At 33.5% G+C, this 21822-nt stretch overlaps 3 protein-coding genes and 1 pseudogene across 3 annotated transcripts in view; 2 read left to right on the top strand and 2 right to left on the bottom strand.

Annotated features, from left to right (window-relative positions):
• Positions 1-1535: 1535 nt before the first annotated feature.
• glipr1a (GLI pathogenesis-related 1a) lies at positions 1536-7552 on the top strand. Its single transcript, XM_016447709.1, has 6 exons — positions 1536-1757; positions 2977-3225; positions 3313-3431; positions 4576-4661; positions 4738-4764; positions 7194-7552. The coding sequence occupies exons 1-6, from the start codon at positions 1590-1592 to the stop codon at positions 7343-7345; spliced, it is 801 nt and encodes a 266-aa protein (XP_016303195.1). The 5' UTR covers positions 1536-1589; the 3' UTR covers positions 7346-7552.
• Positions 7553-8974: 1422 nt separating this feature from the next.
• On the bottom strand, positions 8975-13332 carry LOC107658749 (KRR1 small subunit processome component homolog; annotated as a pseudogene).
• LOC107658965 (cytochrome P450 2K1-like) lies at positions 12902-15964 on the bottom strand. The gene is made up of 3 exons (XM_016447711.1): positions 15875-15964; positions 15601-15742; positions 12902-13727 (listed from the first exon to the last, which is right to left on the bottom strand). Exons 1-3 carry the CDS (start codon positions 15878-15880, stop codon positions 13552-13554), a joined length of 324 nt encoding a protein of 107 aa, XP_016303197.1. The 5' UTR covers positions 15881-15964; the 3' UTR covers positions 12902-13551.
• A 3588-nt stretch (positions 15965-19552) lies between these two features.
• The window catches only part of LOC107658963 (crystal protein), a 13884-nt gene continuing 11614 nt past the window's right edge, over positions 19553-21822 (top strand). Inside the window, exon 1 of the mRNA XM_016447708.1 lies at positions 19553-20273. Coding sequence (XP_016303194.1) covers positions 19896-20273 — 378 coding nt within the window. The 5' untranslated portion in view covers positions 19553-19895. The remainder of the gene's footprint in view (positions 20274-21822) is intronic.

Raw genomic sequence — 21822 nt, 5'->3', positions numbered from 1 at the left:
ACACATCAGAAACAGGAAACACGAGGCACTGCTGCAGACTGCGGATATCTACATCTGCACTAATGTGCATGCAGTTAATGAAGCTCCATGTGCTGAAGAACATTCTAAATGACTTTCAGTTTTGCAAACATTGTGTAAGAGATATAATAGTTTTCTTTCGCTTCATTTAGCCCAGATAACCTAAGCAGGGTTCAAATGGTGAGGAGGTGAAGTGGTTTAACCCACAAAACACAGTGTGGTGTGCAACCAGTTCAGAGGTTTATACATGTTGGTTTGATATGAACAGAACCAGGTAGAAGCTGATTACATGCATAATGTGGATTACGGTACTTGTAGTTAGATTACATTACATTTTGAAATACTCGTAATCAGACTACAGTTACTTTCTTATTGATTAATTACATGTTATTCACACAATAGCAATAAATTATATTTTCTTTTCTAAAATAGCCTACCGCTTATATACATTAACCTAACTGGAACTAACCTTACCTGGAAGACTTTCTGACTGTATATAAGCAGCAGGTTATTTTAGAAAGGGGAAATTAAAAAGGAAGAATTAGGGAGAATCAATAAGTGATAAATAATGTATAGCTATTATGTGAATAATACGCAATCTTTTACTCAATAAAAAGTAACTGTAGTCTGATTACAAGTATTTTAAAATGTAATCTAATTACAAGTACTTAATTTTTGTAATCTGATTATGCAATCCAGATTACATGTAATCAGTTACTACCCAGCACTGTAAATATAAGCTGTGCCGTTTTGTGGACATTCAAAGACCAGTCACTACTACAATTATATATTATATTCTAATTATAGTCAGGTGGCTATAATTACACAGAAAACTGAGAGGCCACACAGCATCTGACCACTGGATTTACAAAAATCATTTCAACTTTAAGAGTTTTCTCAACATTTCAATGTGTTTTTTATGTGTCTTTCAAACACATTAAAATAATAATAATAAAAATCTTATTTAACATGCAATTCTCAAAACTTATTTTGTCAGCTGAACATTTTTATCCCTGAGATTTTAAGGTAATAAATAATTAAGTATCACGTTTGATTGTTCACGGTTCTCTGACGTTGGTTAATGGTCACATGAGAAGCAGGCAAACAAATAAAATATTTTATATTTTTTAATAAGTGTTTTACTTTAACTGTTGGTATTTTAAAATTATTTCTTTTCATTTTACATTTTTGTGATTTCATATAGCTTTTCATTAAACTCACAAACCTCCAGCAGTTCCTTCACAAACCTTAGTTTGGGAAACCGTAATGTAATGTAATATTTAATGCACTTCTTGTTATTTATAACGAAGAATGGAGTATATTTTCCTTTCTGTTTGTATCTTTATATCAATATGGTATCAATATGGATTATATTACCTAAAATGTCTAATGTTATGGTTTACAATTTTTGGCATGTAATTTGTAATTAGTAACAGACTACAATTTGTAAGTAGTCTGGATATAATTATAGTTCCTCTGTGAGAAAGCAGAAGTGAGCAAACCACTGACAGGAAACCCGCCGGATACACTGAAAGTTTAACCAGTTGTAAGTTTAACAGTCAAACTCGGCGATGAGCGACTACCTTCACCTTCTGATCTCTGTCACAGTTCTGCTAGGTTTGGGTTCCTGCGAGCCGGTCTTTGATATCACGGATCCAGCGTTTATTGAGGAATGCGTGAGAGAACACAACAAGCACCGCGCCGACGTGAAGCCCACGGCCGCAAACATGCGCTACATGGTAAATATCAGATGTTTCCTGATGTCGGATCAGAGATCGCAGGTCTCGATGGAGTCTGTGGAGGTTAAACATGCTAATGTGTGTTAAACGGATATGAATGCATCGCTAGATTTTTAACATGAACCTGTTTACTCTCTTCATACAGTACATCTTCATGGTCTTATTGTGCATGACAGTTTTTCTTCTTCAATATCCTTTTTCATTGAAGAAAAAAAGTATTTTCAGTTTCAGGCTTTTAAACTCCACTGCACAATAAAATACATGAAATATAAACTACAACAGACATCAGTGTGGTTTTAGTATTACTTACATACTCATAGGATTTTAATAATACTACTAGCTATTTTTTATTCTAAGTTAGTTAATTCTAAGAAATTCTAAGAGTTTCACTTTTAGTTTAAGATTTTCAAACCCCACTGTAAAATAAAATATATACCTAAAATACACATTACAATAGACATCATTGTTTTAGTATTACTTATATACATTACACTCATGCAATATGTTGTTGTATTGAAAGAAAAATTATTTTCATTTTGGTTTCATTATAAACTAAAATATAAAATACAATTGACATCAGTGTGGTTTTAGTATTACTTATATTTCATTAATAATAATATTTTAATATCTTTTTAAAAAGGGATTTTCACATTTAGTTTTAGTATTACTTGTATACTATTTATATTATTTTTTTCTCATATAATTTAATTGAAAATGTTCATTTTTAGCCTCAGACTATTGAACACCACTGTAAAATATGTAAGATATAAACTACAATATTGTCAATGTGGTTTTAGTATTACTTATATAATGTTATAGAATGAATTAATATTTTGAATGAGCTTTTCAAATTAGCTTGCTTTTCAGAATCCAATCAATTTCTCATCCATTCCTCGGGTTTTTTTCTTTCTTGTGCAATATCCTGTTTTACTGGGGGGAAAAGATTTTCACTTTTACTTTTTCAGACTTTTAAACTCCACTGTAAAGTAAAATATGTAAAATATAAACTACAATAAACATTTTTCTTCTCGTGCAATATCCTGCTTCATTTCCTATTATCAGATTATGTAATTAGCATGCATTTCCTTCTAGAAAAAAACTGCCTAAGTTAGTTTGCTGGTCTTAGCTGGTTTAAAATGGTCTCCCAGCCTGACAAGCTGAACATTAAATGAGTTTTAAGGCTGATTTAGGGTAAGTGCGTGCATGTGTTTGTGTGCAGACGTGGGATGAAGGACTGGCGGTGACGGCGCGGGCCTGGGCCAGATTCTGCCTCTTTGAACATAACATTTACCTCAGGGAGGTGAGAAGGATACATCCCACATTCACATCTGTGGGAGAAAACATCTGGGCAGGAGCGCCGTACTCCTTATTCAAACCTGAATCTGCAGTGAAGTTGTGGAAGGACGAGGACAAAGATTACAATTACGATACAGATCAGTGCACAAAAGTATGCGGCCACTACACACAGGTACAGACTCAGATCCAGTTACAGCTGAATCAGATACTAGAGAATTCACACAAGTGAATGAAACCTCTCTGTTTTCTGTCCATAAAGATTGTCTGGGCAGATTCGTACAAGGTTGGTTGCGCTGCACAAGCGTGTCCCAATGGTGTAGCTGAAACAGCCTTCTCAACAAAGCCTGGAATCATTTTTGTGTGCAATTATGCGACAGCGTAAGTATGAAAACCACAACATACTGCATGTGCAGAGTGCCAAATCAATACTGCAACTTGCCAAAACACCAAGCTAATAAAATGGTATTTCTCGTCAGTCGTTAGCAACTGCTGCAACACTTTATATTAAGGTTCAATTTGTTAACATTACTGCATTTGGTAAGATTAACTAAAAATATTAATTAAATTTTTAACATCTCAAGTTGTAAAATTTGACTTTAGTTCATGCACTATTTATAAAATGCTTATAGATGATGTAAAAGTGTTGTTTGATGGTATCTCATGTTAGCTATTAACTACATTACACAAGAAAAGTCAGGAAAGTACAGAAGCTTGTTTGTGCCTGGAATATATAAAAAAAAGATAACTGCAACTTTTTATCTCACAATTCTGACTTTTTCTGCTTTCTGAGTTTACACACAATTTTGACAGGTTTCTATTAATTCTGCATTTCCATCTCGCAATTGTCCTCTGAATTCTGAGTCTTGCATTTTAGACTTTTTTTCACTGTAATTTTGTATTTCTTCTTTCAGAATTCTGCATTTACGTCTCACAATTCTGACTCTTCCTTATTTTTCTGGAATTCTGAGTTTATATTTTGCAATTTAAATTTTTTTGCATCCCACAATTTTGACTTTAGAATTTAGAGTTCTGAATTTGTATTTCCCAATTTTGACTTTTTGTCCTCTGTATTCTGATTTTACATCTTGAATTTGAACTTGCTTTTCTCTACAATCTTGTATTTACATCTCACAATTTTGTCTTTTTTTTTCTCTTACAATCCTGGGTTTACATCGTGCTATTCTGACTTTTTACTCTGATATATATATATAATTTTTTTTAATTATGGGTTTCCATTTTGCAAACTCAGACTTTTCTCAGTATTCTTTATATCTGTATATGTAAGTTTATATCTCACAATACTAAGTTTTTTTTTTATTCTTAATTTAAATCTCACAATAATTTTTTCAAAGAATTCTGAGATTAAATTTTTCCCCCTCAGAATTCTGACGTTTTTCTTCCAGTGTAATGTTAACAAATTAAACCTTGTTGGCAGGTGTGGTAAGCACAAAAAGAAGCAAGAAGCTGCATGATTTCATAGAATTTACACACAGTAAACGTGTCACCACTGACTTCTCAACAGAGGAAATTATCCAGGAGTATCTCCGTACAGAAGAGGCGCCTCATGCAGTGGCTGCAGACAAGAGACATGTGCTAACAACCTCTGTCGTAAGTGTTTGTAACAAAAAGACTCTCATCCTCCCCAATAACTGCATTACATTATAACTGTCACTTCCTTTCACAGAAAACTCCACCCGCGACGCGCCGCAGAGTAAGTGTCTCCTCCTGAGCTCTCAGTCGGCCCACAAAGCACTGCTTCACTGCATTCACAATTACAAATGTCTGGATGTCACTGCTTTAACAGGTGTCTGTATCTACACTCAACGCTTTGATATCAAAAGCCGATCATGTGGCACAAGACGACAAAAAAATGCATTAAATAGGATTATCATAGTTTGACAAATCTGTATTGTTTTGTGTAGTGAAGAGAATGAAACCACTGAAACTCACCTAATATTTAGAGACACTAAAAGTATCGTTTATGCCATAGAAACAAAAATATGAAAAAAGGTCATTGCAACTTTTTATCTCATAATTCTGACATTTTTCTCAAAAATTCGAGTTTGTATATCACAATTCTGACTTTTTTTTTTTGTTTGTTTTTTTCAGAATTCTGAGTTTACATCTTACAATGATGTTTTTTTTTCCCCGTCATGGAATGAATAAAAATAAAATGTAACTTTTTATCTTGCAATTCTATTTTTTTTTGTTCAAATTGCAACTTTAGATCTAGCAATTCTAACTTTATTTCTTTTAATTGTGACTTTAATTCTTTCACAATTCTAACCTTGTTTCTCAAAATTCTTACATCTTGAAATTCCGTTTTTTTTGGCACGCTTGAGTTTGAGGTTCAATTCTCACGATTAACTGTAACTTTTTCCTCAATAATCTCTTAATTTGCTGCTTTTTAATAGTTAGTGTGGTAGTTGTTAAATTTAGGTATGGGGTATATTAAGGGATCTATTGTGGTCATGCAGAATAAGGTATCAATATGTGCATTATAAATACTAATAAACAGCCAATATGCAAGTAATATGCATACTAATAAGCAAATAGTTAATAGTGAGAATTGGTCGCTAAACTGAAGTGTTTTAACAAGGTGGCGATCCAGTGATGATCTGAGTGTGTTTCTCCAGGATCACAGTCAGATCAGCAGAGTTCAGATCGAGCGGCGCGCATTAGCTCTAGACTTTCTTCCGCTTGCAGTCTTTCGCTGAAGGCGTCTCGGGGTTTACAGGAGGAGCTCCGAGCTTTTTACTTTTCGCTTTCTTCACTTTTTCTTTAATGGCTTGAATATCAATTTTGTTTTCGGCAGTTACTAAAAAGAAGAGAATAATAAATATCATATGTTTGCATGCCTATTCAACTGAATTATTCACACATTTAAAGTAATTTTACCAAAATGAATGTTACTAACCAATATTACTAGTAGTGAGTAAAGATTTTCATTAGTACATGCATAAAAAATGCATAATTAATATAAGTTGCTCTGGATAAAAGCACATACATACATATATATATATATATATATGTGTGTGTGTGTGTGTGTGTGTGTGTGTGTGTGTATATACACATATATATATATATATATATGTATGTATGTATGTATGTATATATGTGCATTATAAATACTAATAAACAGCCAATATGCAAGTAATATGCATACTAATAAGCAAATAGTTAATAGTGAGAATTGGTCGCTAAACTGAAGTGTTTTGTTTCTGATATGAAATAGAAAAATAAAAAGTGTACTTGCAACTTTTATCTAGTAATTCTAACTTTTTTCTTTGAGTTTGCAAGTCCATATATCACAATTCAGACTTTCTTCCTCTGAATTGCAACTTTACATCTTGCAATTCTGTTTTTTTCCACATCACAATAAAAAAGGTATTTGCAACTTTTTATCTTGCAATTCTCATTTTAGCTTTATTCGAATTGTTAAAAGTTTATAATTGTTTTTCACCACAGAATAAAAAGATTTGCAATTCGAACTTTTTTCTTCAAATTGCAAATCTCACAATTTTGACTTTTTGCTCTGAATTCTCTCAAGAGTTATTCTGAGAATACATCTATACATCTAGCAATTCTGTTTTTTCCCCCCAAAATAAAGGCAATCGCAATACTAACTTACATGTTCTTTGAATCTCCAAGTTTATATTTTCTCGGAATTCTGAGTTTACATCTTAAAATTCTGTTTGTTTCCACCATGGAATTAATAAATAACATTTTGAATTGCTTAACTTTTTCTCACAAATTGAACTTTTTTAGAATTTTGAGTTTACACCTTTCAATTCTGTTTTTTTGTTTTTTTTTTCACAATGGGATAAAAATAAGGTAACTGCAATTTTTTTACATCTAGCAATTCTAACTTTTTTTTCTACGAATTGCGAGAAAGAGTCAGAATTGTGAGATTGCAGTTAATAAGCTTCCATATGTTTCCGTTGCTTATGCATTTACAAATACAGACATTTTCTATTTTGTTCCTATTTTTGTTTAGAGTTTTGATTCTGTTTTGGGTCACCACTAATACAATGCAACATGCAATACAAAGACATTCAGACATTTGTAAGAGTGGCTCAGCGTTTCTGGGCAGCAGACAGCTATAACAGAGTGTGTGTGTGTGTGTGTGTGTGTGTGTAGGTTATAACTGGGCTCCAGACTGGGACCCAGCGCTGTCCTCCTGCGGCTCATTCTGCCTGGCGGTTGTGGTTATCAGACTCATATCAGTCCCGCTCATGTTTGCCTGTGTTTACTGCCTACAGCGCCGTTATAATCTGTTTGCATATGAGTAAACAGCCCGAACTCAACCACAAAACAATGAAAGTCCACATTCAGCCGAAGCCACACTTCCACTTGGACAGAGAGGAACATTAATGCTCTGATGCACATTTAATGCAAAGAATAATAAATGATAAGGAATAAGATGACTACTGATTGTAAAATAACTTTGTATAATAACTCCTTCACACGTGTAATTGAATATTTGGATGCTTAGTTAAAATACAATAAAAAATGTATTTTCTCTGGATATTTCCATGTTATCTTTTTCTATAAAAATTTTTAAAAATATTTTCAAGTTTTAAGTGGCATTAAAAAATTTTAGTGACATTTTGATGACAATTGAGCACATTTCCTTCACAAATTCTCATTACCATAACCAATAAAATATATAAGTTATATAAGAAATTGTATTACAATAAAATTTAGTTCACTGTCATTTATGCATTAGATATCATGAACTAAAAGTGAACCTACTTTAGTCATCTAGGCCGGGTAATTTCTAAATATACTACAAATGCATTTTTAATATTAAATTGATGTTAAACTCATTAATTAACAGTGAACGAATGTTTTTATAATTTAACATTAACTTAGTTTAATGATGTAAAAACGCTCATTTTTAATTCACAATACTTTATGCATTAAGTTAACAATTTAAATGTAGTGTAAAGTGTCACTTTATTTATTACAAAGTGTTTATATTTGTATGTACTGATTTTAATTTACTCCAAATAAAGAAAAAAACGTTATTATAATACAGTAATAAGAATCTAATGAGAAACAAAAACATCTGGATGCATCATGGTAATCAGGTGATATTCATATATTTTGAATAATTATATTATGCATTATAAAGGTAAACAAAATTATATTTTATATTTTATATATATATATAAGAATAAACACTAAATATATTACTTAACTCGTAAGTAAAATATTTAATAAATATTTTATTTAATTTGTAAGTAAAATATTTAATAATCATATAAATCTATAATTATTTCTATTTATAATAATATTAAAATATATTAGATGTACAATATTTATGAATAAATTATATATAGATTTAATATTAAATGTTAAGTATTTTACTTAATTTACAAATTAAGCAAAATATTTAAGATTTAATAAAATCTATAAATAACTTGTACTGATAATAATAAATGTATAATATATATGTTTATAAATAACTTATTTATTGGGACAAATGTGCTTAAATTCCATAAAAATATTAAATATAAGAGGCTTGAAATGGTGTGAAGTATGAACTGGACATGTTTTGGATGATATTTTGTAAATTAGTATCTCTGGTTGTCCAGTTTAAACGAGTGAAATGGTGCATTTCATTTGCATTATTGTCATATGAATAAAAATACAATAAAAAACACGTCATGAAGGACATCTTTATCCAAAACACCTCCACCTCTCTTATTCCTCGTCTTCTACAAACTAAAGTCTAATAAATGATTCAGGTTTTATAATGACGCTGACAAAATCTGAAACCAAGCATCTTTTATATAAACACATTGACTAATAAACACAATATTACAACAAGGTGGCGATCCAGTGATGATCTGAGTGTGTTTCTCCAGGATCACAGTCAGATCAGCAGAGTTCAGATCGAGCGGCGCGCATTAGCTCTAGACTTTCTTCCGCTTGCAGTCTTTCGCTGAAGGCGTCTCGGGGTTTACAGGAGGAGCTCCGAGCTTTTTACTTTTCGCTTTCTTCACTTTTTCTTTAATGGCTTGAATATCAATTTTGTTTTCGGCAGTTACTAAAAAGAAGAGAATAATAAATATCATATGTTTGCATGCCTATTCAACTGAATTATTCACACATTTAAAGTAATTTTACCAAAATGAATGTTACTAACCAATATTACTAGTAGTGAGTAAAGACTTTCATTAGTACATTCATAAAAAATGCATAATTAATATAAGTTGCTCTGGATAGAAGCACCTTTTATTCTTTTATTATATATATATATATACACACACAGTAATAATTTAAAAATTAATTTTAAAAATATTTAATTGATTACATAATTTTTTTACATTTTTATTTTAAATATTACAATTATTATTATTATTAATTATTATAATACAATATTAGATCTGGACTTCACACTTACAAATTTGCTGCAGTTTAAAAATCATACCAGCTAGTATTTTTATGATGAATATATATATATATTGAAGTATGACGTATGTTTCTGGATGTATATTGTATTGTGAAGTATTTAGTGACACCGGCGTCATACGCTGTACCTGGTTTGCTCTTCTTCACGGCTGGCTTCTCTTTAGGAGGAGTGAAAGCTTTCTGCCGCTGCTCTTGTCTCTTGGATAAAGCTTCAGCCTGTTTCGCCTTCGGCCCCGGAAATAAAGCACAAGCCATTATTATGAGGAAACTAATTCCCACCAGTCGCTGCATCTGAGCTTTTAAAAACTCATAAAAACCATCATACCTTAATTTCATTCATCTTCTTGCGTCTCTTCTCGCTCTCTCGCAGGAAGAACTCGCCGGTCGCCAGCTCCTTATCAATCTGTGCACAAAAATATTTCACATGAGCAATGACAACTGTTAAATGTAAACATTTCATTTATTTATATTTTTAGATGCCTGATTACTCTTGTAATTTATATGATTTATATTGAGGTCTGGAGATGTCCTCAAAAATACATTGATTTAATAAAAAATATGCAAGTATATGTATTTAATATAAATTGGAGTTTAAGTATTATTGAAATATTTTACTTATGTTATGAATTAAGTAAATTATTTAATAATATTTAATCATAGAAAAGCTATACATTTATTCATTTATATTTATAAATATATATATTTATTTCTAAATAAATGTATAGTTTTTATATATTTGATATTCATTAGTTTATGAATATAAAAAATATTTCACGAGCAATGGGAACTGTTAAAAGTGACATTTTTATTTCTTTATTTTTAAATACCTGATTATTATCGTAGTTTATACATCTGAGAATGTCCTCAAAAATACACTAATAATCTAAATGCATGTACTTATTGTGAACTTGATATTAATAAATCTTATTTAGACATTTAAGAAAATATTTCATCATGAAAAATCTATAAATTATTTGAGCAGACCTTCGCTTGTCAAAGGAGGGGGCTTTGTTGAAAACGAAGCGTTTGAGAGAGGCGGGGCATAGAGGACCTACAATAATGTACAGTATTTGAAAAATAATGTGTGTTTTGAACATTAAAGCATGTCAACATATTCTGTTACACCAAATACACAAAATAATGATCTTATGACCCCTTTAAATGTTATTTTAATATTTATGAATTAAGTAAAATGTTATATTTTCTAATATAAAATCTACAAATTATTTATTTATAAATAAATATATTTATAGATTTTTAGCTACATCTTAATAAGCAGCTGTGCTCATTTCAAGTTGGATCCGAATAAGAATCTGTTGCCGTTTCCTTTTTTTTTTTTTTTGGATATCTGCCTATTATTTTAATTAATATTCCTTTTGTGTCGAATTTTGCACAGTGAATGTGCTTCACAGAGAAAACAAACATTGCTAACAAAAGCAAACTATTAATAGGCTAAAGAATTATTTACATTACATTTATATCTTTTATAGCTGTTCTCATTTTATAAGCAAAAAAAGTGGCCACAGTGATTTTACCACGTTTATGGGGGTGTTAGAGTCTAAAAACACAGCACATGATTTGATGTGATTTCTCTGTACCTTGCTCTCGGGCTGCGGCGGAGGGAACGGCGTGTACTCCTTCTTCACCATCTTCTTCTTGGGCTGCTTGCGTTTGGACAGACTCTTATGGCGGAAGTTGGGCAGGAATCTCTCCCAGCTCTGAGTGCGCAGCTCCGGGTCGTTCGCCAGCTCTCGCTTGATCATTAACGTCTGGAAAATATTCAATCACACGCACAATTACTCATCTACCGTACAAGAAAGCATCAGCCGTATCCAAAGTGACCCACATCTGGTTTTTGACCACTGAAAAAACGTGTACAATTTACTCAAGGAGCCATAATGAAACCCCTGTATCTCTGGAAACGAACTATGTAGGGCCTAAAATATTAAGATACCAAAAGAAAAGTTTGTTAAAGGGTTAGTTCATTCACACGGCTCCGGGGGGTGAACAAAGGCCCCCTGTAGCGAATCGTTCGTTTTTGTAAGAAAAATATCCATATTCAAAACGTAATAATTATTATGAACTATTTCTAATATATATATGATCAATTAATTAGTGATGAACTCCTACCTGTTCAAACAGCACACTTCTAGCCAATAACCTGATGAGATCCCTCGCTCTGAGGATGGCATAGGGGTCAAATTATTTCTTTGTTGTGTTCACCGTCATACTGCCTTCAATCAGGTCCAGTGTGGCATTGATGAACTACAGAGCAGCAGCACAGATTCAAGGACATTAGATAACCTAATTCAAAGAGCTCATAAGCTTTTAGAAAACACTCACAACATCTCCGAGAGCTTTATGCACCAGCGGCCAGCACTCCTTCAGATACACCTCTCTGTACTTGGGGAAAAGAGTGGCGAAACTGCTCTCCTCCAGCAGACCTTTGCGATTGTCTTCTGGGGTGAACTTGGGCTCCTTCCAGCCGTCTGGAACCTTCAGCAGTTCAGTCTCATCTGTTTAAGGCAAAAAACAGAGTTTAATAAGTCATATGTGACCCTGGAGCACAAAAGCAGTCTTAAGTCGCTGGGGTATTTTTGTAGCAATAGCCCTAATACATGGTATGGGTCAAAATTATTGCTTTTTCTTTTATGCCAAAAATCATTAGGATATTAAGTAAAGATCATGTTCCATTAAGATATTTAGTACATTTCATAGAGTAAATATATCAAAACGTAATTTTTGATTAGTAATATGCATTGCTAAGAACTTCATTTGGACAACTTTAAAGATGATTTTCTCAATATTTAGATTTTTTTCATCCTCAGATTCCAGATTTTCAAATAGTTGTATCTCAGACAGATATTGTCCTATATGAACAACAACCCGCGGCAAGTAGTCTGGTCGGGTCGTCACCGCTGCGGAGTAACACATACCTGCGTGAAGCGCCATAGACATAAACTTAGAGAAGTAGCTCCGGTTGGAATGTTCTTCCGCGGGATGCGTGCAGTTCTGTTTATTAACCGCTAGAGCGCCAAAAGTTACATAGTGCTGCTTTAAAAGGTCTGTCAGATCAACTAAAGATTTTTTAGTAATTAACATTCCTCCTTCTTTTAGATTTATGTTTCTTTTCAAAGCCCACTACATAATACGGGTAGTATTTGCCTCTTAAAACTAAAGGCAAACATTTATGCAGATAGACGAATGTATTAAATCCAGAAGTTGCAATGAGATGCATATACCTCAGCACACGATTCGGATCAACAAATGCTCAATCAGTAAAACTATGAACTCTGATCCACATGACAGCTAACTGACAGTAACAACAGCAGCAGCATAAATTAAGCCAGTGAAATGAAAAACAATGATAATATTTTAATAATTAACAAATTTTTTTAAGCTGCAATGCATGCTGGGAAGGTGTGCAATATTGTTCAATGTAAAATTGTTTGTTCAGATGACTCAAATTTGAAAAGTTGGGAGAACATCTGGATATGTTGTGAACAAATACTTGAGTACCTAAGTAAAGTAAACAAAACTTTTGCTAGCGACGTGTGTATTTTTATTCGGTTCACACAAAAAATTAAACTGACTTCTCCTACTAAAAATTCTTTGTTCAGGCTACTTTTTTACATTTGTTAGTAGAACTTTTCGAAAGTTGAATTTCTTACAGTGAGCCTTCACAGTAAATCACAGTATAGGCCACATTTTGATTCTTCCGACCCCACATTTAAAACCTTTTCAAATGATAATTAAGGTATTATAGCACTTTTTTACCTTAAATTTGATACAACTGAATTTAAGACATTTTACCACTTTTTATAGATTTATTTTGTTCCCCTTTATGACTTATACTCATGATCCTTTTTTCCAGTGGATTTATTTGTAAATATTGTTGTATTATTTAAACCACCAAATAACCAACTAACCAATTGCCAGTCTACATCCGAACAACCAAATAATAAGCTAAAATGCATCATCATGTTTGCACAAAGACCCACACATTTTGGGTTCTTTTTTACAACATTTTTTTTTTTTAATTACTGAAATGCATAAAATGATTTATGCATTGCTTGTTTTAGCGTGGCACTGCACATAATTCATATGGTTGGGGAGAGTGAGTGGCCCCCAGTTTAAAATCCAAGCTGGGCTCCACACCCGCTGGTGAAGAGAAAGTGAAGCGCTGCAGCAGAGCGGAGAAGAAGAGGAACAGCTCCATCCGTGCCAGTTGCTCCCCAAGACACACTCTCTTTCCTGAAAATCAGAAAAAAATGATGGGTAATCACAATAGGTTTCCTTTTATGCGGGCTTGTAAAGAATTGTCAACTAGGGGTGTGTAATAATGACAAAAAAAATGATATCTCGATATTTTCTGAAATTTTGTCAATGACGATAATTAGACAATATTTTGCTGAGCATGTTATTGTGCTGGCTGGTTTAGGACTGCCGTGGACAGCTGCCTCCCAAAGCTTTTGATATTCTTCTTATTCTGTGCGGTGGTTAGTTTGCAGGAGTAACAGAAATGAACTTTTCCAAATAAGTTTAAATTGATTTTTACCTTTTATGGGCATTTTTACCTTTATAAAGCCAGTTTTCTAACCTACTGAAATGTATGCATCATCTTTTGTACCAAATTCTTAAATTTAATCAATAAATTCAAATAGTAAGACACTAGAGGGCTGTTACCAATCAAATTAAATGGCATTTAGATGCATTTACGCAGACTGTTTAATGCATGACATGATTGAATGCATTTAACCTGCAGTTACAAATGCATAAATGTTTGACGTTTTAAAACAAAACGTTCAATAGTGATATTTGAAATGATTTTGGGGGGAAAAAGGGAAAATATACTTTAAATATAAACCTAACATCGCCAGTAGGTGGCGGTAAATCACTGCATGAGTGAGTCATTTAGTCATTCATTCATCCGATTCATTTAAACAACAAAGCAAAACATGGTTGTGAGTCGCTCAGAGACACAAAACAGTTCTGCTTCGGCTTTTGTTGACGAAATAGAGAAAAAAACAGCAACTTTTGTATGTCAATTAATATTAACTTCTTGTTTATTGGACTGATTTATAAAATCAATATCATATTTGCAATCGTGCGGATATATGTAGAGAAAAAACTGTACTCTTCTTGTGATATTAACTGTATCAGATGATATAAATATAGACGACATAAGCCTATAAAAATATAGATGTAAATTATAGAACAACTATAAAAGTAACACGGGGACATACCTGCCCCCCTTATCTCGAATTTTGGGCAAATTCTAAATGCATTTTAATAGACTTATGGTGTGTTCACACATGTCGTGTTTGGTTCGATTAAAACAAACTCTGGTGCGATTGCTCTATTAGTGCGGTTCATTTAACGAAGTGTGAACGCTGCCATCCGAACCCTGGCGCGCACCAAACAAGCGGACTGAGACCGCTAAAAAGATGGGTCTCGGTCCACTTCCAAACAAACTCTTTGTGGTTGAAATTAAATATGAATGCAACATGGACCAAATACTTCTAAACGAACCAAAAACAGGATGCAATGACAAGATGTGATGCTATACGACATGATTTGACGACACGGAACGAGAGATGTATCCAAAACAAAATGAGCAGAGGGAAAACATGGAGCAACGAGGAGGTAAAGTGCCTTTTATGAGCTCTTTGTGAGTTCACTGGTGGTAAAAATAAAATCATATATACAGGCAACAATAAGCGCACTTAATCCTGCACACGGCATTAGGTGCATTCATTAGGTGTACTTAGCAGAGCAGACCGATCGGTCTATGGGTACTTTACACCAATCAGTCTGCACAGCACCAATTTAAGCCGAACAAACCTATTGTTTGGGATGTTCGGTGAGTTCTGCCACAAAATATAGGTCAACCAAACTACAAGTGTGAACGCAAAGTGTGAAGTAGCGTACCCTTTAGCAGCAGTGTAACCTTCATCTCATAGTGTATGTGTGCACTCTGTGGGTGTGTTTCTGTTTGTTTTTTGTGATATACTCAATGTCAAATCGCGTATCGTTTAAACAACAAATACGATATATTCGTAGACGATATATATCTAACACCCTTATATCTTTGTATTACTTTCAAGGAAACAGCGTTGTCCTGTACCTAGAGAAAAAGGTAAAAAGGCATCTCTTCTCCTAAATTGGCCCTCTGCATCCAGGAAGTGACCCGGGTTAAAACAGTGAGGCGTCTCCCACTCGGACTCATCAAACAGCACTGATGTCAAATTGCCGGTCACTATTGTGCCCTGCAAAAGTAAAATCATACTCTTATTATGCTTAAACTAATTGGTTCTAAACATAAATGTCTAGTACAAAAATACTATTGCTTAAGCGATTAGCTCACTTCCAGAATAAAAATTTCCTGCTAATTTACTCACCCCCATGTAATCCAAGATGTTTATGTCATTCTTTCTTCAGTCGAAAAGAAATTAAGATTTTTGAGGAAAACATTCCAGGATTTTTCTCCATGTAGTGGATTTCAATGTGGACCAACGGGTTGAAGGTTCAAATTGTGGTTTCAATGCAGCTTCAAAGGGCTCTACACGATCCCAGCCAAGGAATAAGGGTCTTATCTAGAGAAACAAGTCAGCCATTTTCTAAAAAAGAAAAAATGTATATACTTTTTAAGCACAAATGCTCGTCTTGCACCAGCCCGACCTCATGCATTACGTAGTCATGTTGGAAAGGTCACGCGTGATGTAGGCGGAAGTACCGACCCAGTGTTTACAAAGCATACGTGCAAATAAAGTCAAATGCCCTTTACAAAAAAGGTAAAACAACAAAGTTGGGCAATTTTGAATAGGGATGCACCGATCCGATACTCAGTATCGGTATCGGCTCCGATACTGCCAGTTTCTGCCGGATCAGTTATCAGTCAGACGAGACCAATCCAAATCCGATATTGTGCGTATACTATTACATGTTATTGTGAAGCCCTACAAAAGGCACAAAAACATTATAAAGCAGCATAAAGTTCTCGTGCATTCAGCATTTAAACTGTGTGTTGTGTTCGGTTACTACAGTCAAAACAATAAAACTCTCTTTTAATGCTAAATTTCATTATTTGCCATTTAAATATGAGAAATACAAGGCTCTGGGAACATTCTTTAAGCAGCTGCGTCACAACCGAGTTATCCATTCTGACTAGAAAGCAAAGTTCAAGTGGTTTCCCTTTATCGCTTTTGCAACTGTAACTGTAATGCACTTATGTTGTGGATATAGCTTGCTGATTAAGCTCATGTAAAGCATTATGTTGTGGATATAGCTTGCTGATTAAGATCATGTAAAGCATTATGCTGTGGATATAGCTTGCTGATTAAGATCATGTAAAGCATTATGTTGTGGATATAGCTTGCTGATTAAGCTCATGTCGAGCAGTTTATTTATTTTCGGTATCGTAGTCATTTTCGATGTGATTGACGCTGTTTGCAGTCACTAACCGCTACTTTGCGTTTTCAGATTTATTTAGTTAGATATAAGCTGGAAATGTATTTACCTGTGAGAACTGAAGATGAATCCTACCATGTTCGATATGATGAAGGTCTCCTATAAACGGCAAAGACCATGGTCCAGGAGGAAAGTTCTTCGGCGCTTTATTTCTGATATAATCACTCAGCAATAAAAACACACAAGAAGATATACAAACACCTTTGATGTCGATCCACTCGTAAAGGTGCAAAAGGTTCATGACAGACACTTCTCGGATTCCCTGGCTATGCTTCCTGTGTTAAACTGAACAGTGTCGCCAACTCATTTTCAGGGAAAGTTGCTAAATGACATTGTGATGTCATTGCGCGATGACACCATTATGTAATCACAAGACAAAACTGCATAGATTACATTTAGATTTAGTCATTTAATAGACGCTTTTATCCAGAGCGACTTACAAATGAGGACGATGGAAGCAATCAAAATCAGCAAAAGAGCAATGATATACAAGTGCTATAACAAGTCTCAGATTAACGCAGTATACACGTAGCAGATAGATAGATCAATAGAATCGTATATTCTATAAACAGATAGAATACAAAAAGATTAGAGAAGCTAGTGTTAGTTTTTTTTTTTAAAGAAAACAAGCAGTTAGTAAATAAATAGAGTGCAAGTCTAAAAGGGGCAAGTTTTTTTTTTTTAAAGAATAGAATTAGAATAGAGTGCTAGAGTTAGAGGGTCAAATAAAGATGGAAGAATACACAATCAGATCACTTAAATCTCAGCAAAGAATATTATTATGAATATGATTTGAAATGTTAATTTAGATTTGTTAGTAAAACTAAAAAATAAATATAATATTAAAGTATAAATAATATTATTTTTAAATACAACATTGAATTATTGAACATTTACACGTTTAACAACAATCACATTTTATGCATCTTGAACAATGATATTTTAAACAGTGTATATTATACCACACTTTAAGAAAACTGTAATATAGGGCACAGTGTACTGTGTTCAGTTGAAGGAATTTTCTGTGTTGATTTTTGAATTATGCATTGTATTTTGTGTTTTCAGGTTACAACTTAACAGATAATGTCCTGGCAGAAAATTGCCAGTACCTTTTCCATTTTTTCACATATTTTTTAACTGATCAACAAGCGCAGGTACAAACTAATAACAAGGTGTTATCATAATGAACAATTATTATTGAACAGCTGCAGCTAGCACGTGATACACGTGTACTGCTAGATACCTTTGGTGTCCTCTTTTAGAGGGAAAATGTGTCTTTTTATCATTTGAGTCACAGATGCTAAAAGTTGCCAAATACATTTTAAAAATAGCTAAATTTGTTGCTAGGTGCTTTTTGAGGAAAAAGTTGCTAGGGTAGTGTGAAAAGTTGCTAAACTAGCAACAAAATTGCTAAGTTGCCAACACTGATTGAGTAGGTACACTCTTAAAAATAAAGGTGCTTAAAAGGTTCTTCACTGCGAAGAAGAATAGAACCATTTTTGGTTCCACAAAGAAGCATTCAGTCAAAGGTTCTTTAAAGAACCATCTCTTTCTTACCTTTTTATAATCTGAAGAACTTTCTTTCGCTACAAATAACCTTTTGTGAAACAGAAAGGTTCTTCAGATATTAAAAGTTCTTTATGGATAATAGACTTCATGATAATAGACAACATTTTTTTTTTTTTTATAATATTCCAGTCAAAATTAAGATCACGTACTATTACAAAAAATTTCAGCGACGGAAGATAATAATATTACAGATGTTTTGCAAAGATAAAAAATAAAAAATTGCATAGCTGGTTACAAAGAAATATTTCAACTTGTGGGAAATTATTATTAACAAAAATGGAAGAGATAGCAAAATTCATTTATCCAGCATATTCATCGTTAGTGGTGCCAGACAGGTGTATTAAGCAAATAAACCGAATTCATTATGATTTTATTTGGAATAATAAGCAAGATTTGATTCGGTGATATGGTGAAGTTAACGGAGGAAGGAGGGTTGAATGTAATTGATTTTGGAGTAATGAACGGGGTTATTAAGTCAAGATGCTTACAAATGTTTGTAAGAGATGAATAGTCTTCATGGTTTAGTGTTTCTGTTCATCTTTTCCAAAGAGTTGGAAGAATTTCCTTTCTTTTAAGATGTGATTTTGACCCATCAAAACTGCCTTTTAAGTTATCTGATTTTCATGTTTTTACTCCACATGATGTTGTAATTTGGAATAACAGGTGTATATTCCTTACATAAGAGTTTGGAATTTAATGCATTTAATGTATGAAGAATGTAATATGTTAAGTTATGATCATTTTAAGATGAAATTAATTTGGATTATTCTTATAGACAATTTTCTTTAGTTGTCAAAGCTATTCCTGTAGCTTCAAGGAATTTAATTAAAGGTATTTACAATATTCTTCTGTAAAACCTACATTGGTTGATTTGTTTATTGACAATTATAATTTCTTGGATGTTAGTTAATTATTAGTTGATGTTATTTTAATGACTGCTATACACTGATGGTTGAGATTAAGTTACTGTAATCATAGTGTCATGACTTAATAATATTATTAGAAATAATATGACTAAAGAGCATAATTGAGCAGTCTTTTTTTGTTGTTGTTGCATATACCATGGTATTATTTATAGAAACTTAGAGTGCCACATAAATCAGAAATTAGTTCATAACTTTGTGTCTAAGAGGGCAAATCACTGATTCAACTTGTAGTATCAAGACCAAGGGAATGAATGAATGTGATTTAATTTTCTAAAGCACAGACAGTCTGCTTGTCATTACACACACACACACACACACACAGAGAGAGTCTCAGTGTGCAACATAATAAGAGTCACAAGTGCTGAAGAAGCTCAAACTGAGCAATCGTCCATCCAGTTTCGGACCAGCGTGCATCAGTCCATCCCGACCGGAGCGAAGTGAAGCAGCAGGAGTAAATATGCATGTTTTGGATCTGTTTATGGTGGTGTCTGTGTTCATCAGCACTGGATCTGCTTCAGATGATCAGATGGAGCTAGTAACTTTACTGCGCAGCATCTCTTCAGCAGCACTGATCCGAGATCAGCCGCTCACCGGCCCACAGACTGCTGCTGCCGGACCCAAGCTGCTGACTAAAGACGGGCTCATCCAGGGCCTGACGCTGGACAAGTCCTATGTGTTTTATGGGATCCCATTCGCCGATCCTCCTGTGGCGGCGTCCCGCTGGAAACCGCCCCGTCCTGTCACGCCGTGGAGAGGGGTGTATGATGCCACCTATCCCAGAGCGGCGTGCATGCAGGCCTGCATCGGACCCATTGCTGACGAGTGTCCCAAGAAGGTGAGCGGGACACGATGACAGACGGGGAGGGACTGATTCTGTGGCTTGTAAAAATAGCAAAAACTTTTGGGTTCCATAAAGATTTAAGATCTACACAGAGGAATAAATAACTTGAATTGATTTAATTTGCTATATTTAGTCATTTCTTTGGATTAAACAGAATTAGGTTTACATTTAGTCATTTAGCAGATGCTTTTATCTAAAGCGACTTACAAATGAGGACAATGGAAGCAATCAAAATCAACAAAAGAGCAAAGATATGCAAGTGCTATAACAAGTCTCAGTTAGCCTAACGCAGTACATGTAGCAAGGTTTTTTTTATTGTATAATAAATAAAAAGAAAACAGATAGAATAGAAAAAGAACAGAGCAAGCTAGTGTTAGAGGCCTTTTTTTTTGCTTTTTGTTAATTGTATAAATACAAATTAAACAAATAGATAGAATACAAAGAGAATAGAGAAGCTAGTGTTAGTTTTTTTCTTTAAAGAAAACAAGCAGTTAGTAAATGAATAGAGGTTAAGTCTAAAAGGGGCAAGTTTTTTTAAAGAATAGAATTAGAATAGAGAGCGCTTAGAGTTACAGGGTCAAAAAAATGTTTAATCCCAATTTTTGAGAATTGGGGAAGAACTTTAAATGTTTCATTTTATTTAAGCAAAATTATTCTTTAATTAATGACAAAAACTTGCATGTTTGTAAAAAATTTTTTTTAAAAATTAAAAAATAAATTATCATCTTGTTGCATCATTTTACAAAAATCAAGATTGAAAATATTTAGTCAAAATCCCATTCTATAAAAGATGAAGTGCTATGCAGGCTATTTAAGGCAATATTGGCTGATTAGACGGCAATGCTAACCTAAAATGCAAAATGTTTGCCCTCTCTATCTTCACTGTTCCCACATCTCAGACCTCAAACACATAAAATATTAACGTTTTTAGACATCTTTTTAGACATTGGATCTAAGCAAATCTCATAGGTGACCTTTTCTGATCTCAAAAAAGTGAGATGTCACTGAAAGGTGAGGAGTTTGCATCTATGTAGAGGTTTAATTATTATTTGGAGCATTGGGATCGCTAGACGAGGGCTTAAAGGGTTAGTTCACCCAAAAATGAAAATTACCACATGATTTATTAATTATTAGTAAGTAATAATTAATAATTATGAATTATTACTAACTTATTCATAGTTAGTAAGGTATTGTTAGTTTGGGTATGGGGTCGGATTAAGGCATCTAAAATATGATCATGCATTAACATGTGCTTTATAAGTACTAATAAACAACTAATATGCTAGTAATAGGCATGCAAATAAGCAACTAGTTAATGGTGAGAATTGGTCCTTAAAATAAAGTGATACCAATATTACAGACCCAACACAGACACAACACATTCCCCTCCACATGTCATCTTTCGATGTAACCTACGCTCACTCTCACCCTCCCGGCTATCTGCTATGGTTTCATCTTCGCTTCCTCCCCTTAAACAGTTAGCATCTCTTGATGCTAACAGTGCTACTGATACTTTCTGCTCCACTCTTACATCTTGTTTAGC

Source organism: Sinocyclocheilus anshuiensis, unplaced genomic scaffold, assembly GCF_001515605.1.
Source record: "Sinocyclocheilus anshuiensis isolate Anshui unplaced genomic scaffold, SAMN03320099.WGS_v1.1 scaffold283, whole genome shotgun sequence".
In the NCBI taxonomy this organism is placed as follows: domain Eukaryota; kingdom Metazoa; phylum Chordata; class Actinopteri; order Cypriniformes; family Cyprinidae; genus Sinocyclocheilus; species Sinocyclocheilus anshuiensis.
This window is presented reverse-complemented; position numbering and strand designations above follow the sequence as displayed.

Excerpts from the sequence above, each read along its gene's own strand:
- glipr1a (XM_016447709.1), top strand. The coding sequence starts at position 1,590 with ATGAGCGACTACCTTCACCTTCTGATCTCTGTCACAGTTCTGCTAGGT. Across the intron at positions 1,758-2,976 it reads CCGCAAACATGCGCTACATG|ACGTGGGATGAAGGACTGGC; the intron begins GTAAATATCAGA and ends GTTTGTGTGCAG. Across the intron at positions 4,765-7,193 it reads CACCCGCGACGCGCCGCAGA|GTTATAACTGGGCTCCAGAC; the intron begins GTAAGTGTCTCC and ends GTGTGTGTGTAG.
- LOC107658965 (XM_016447711.1), bottom strand. Across the intron at positions 13,728-15,600 it reads CTTTTTACCTTTTTCTCTAG|GAAAGAGAGTGTGTCTTGGG; the intron begins GTACAGGACAAC and ends TCTGATTTTCAG.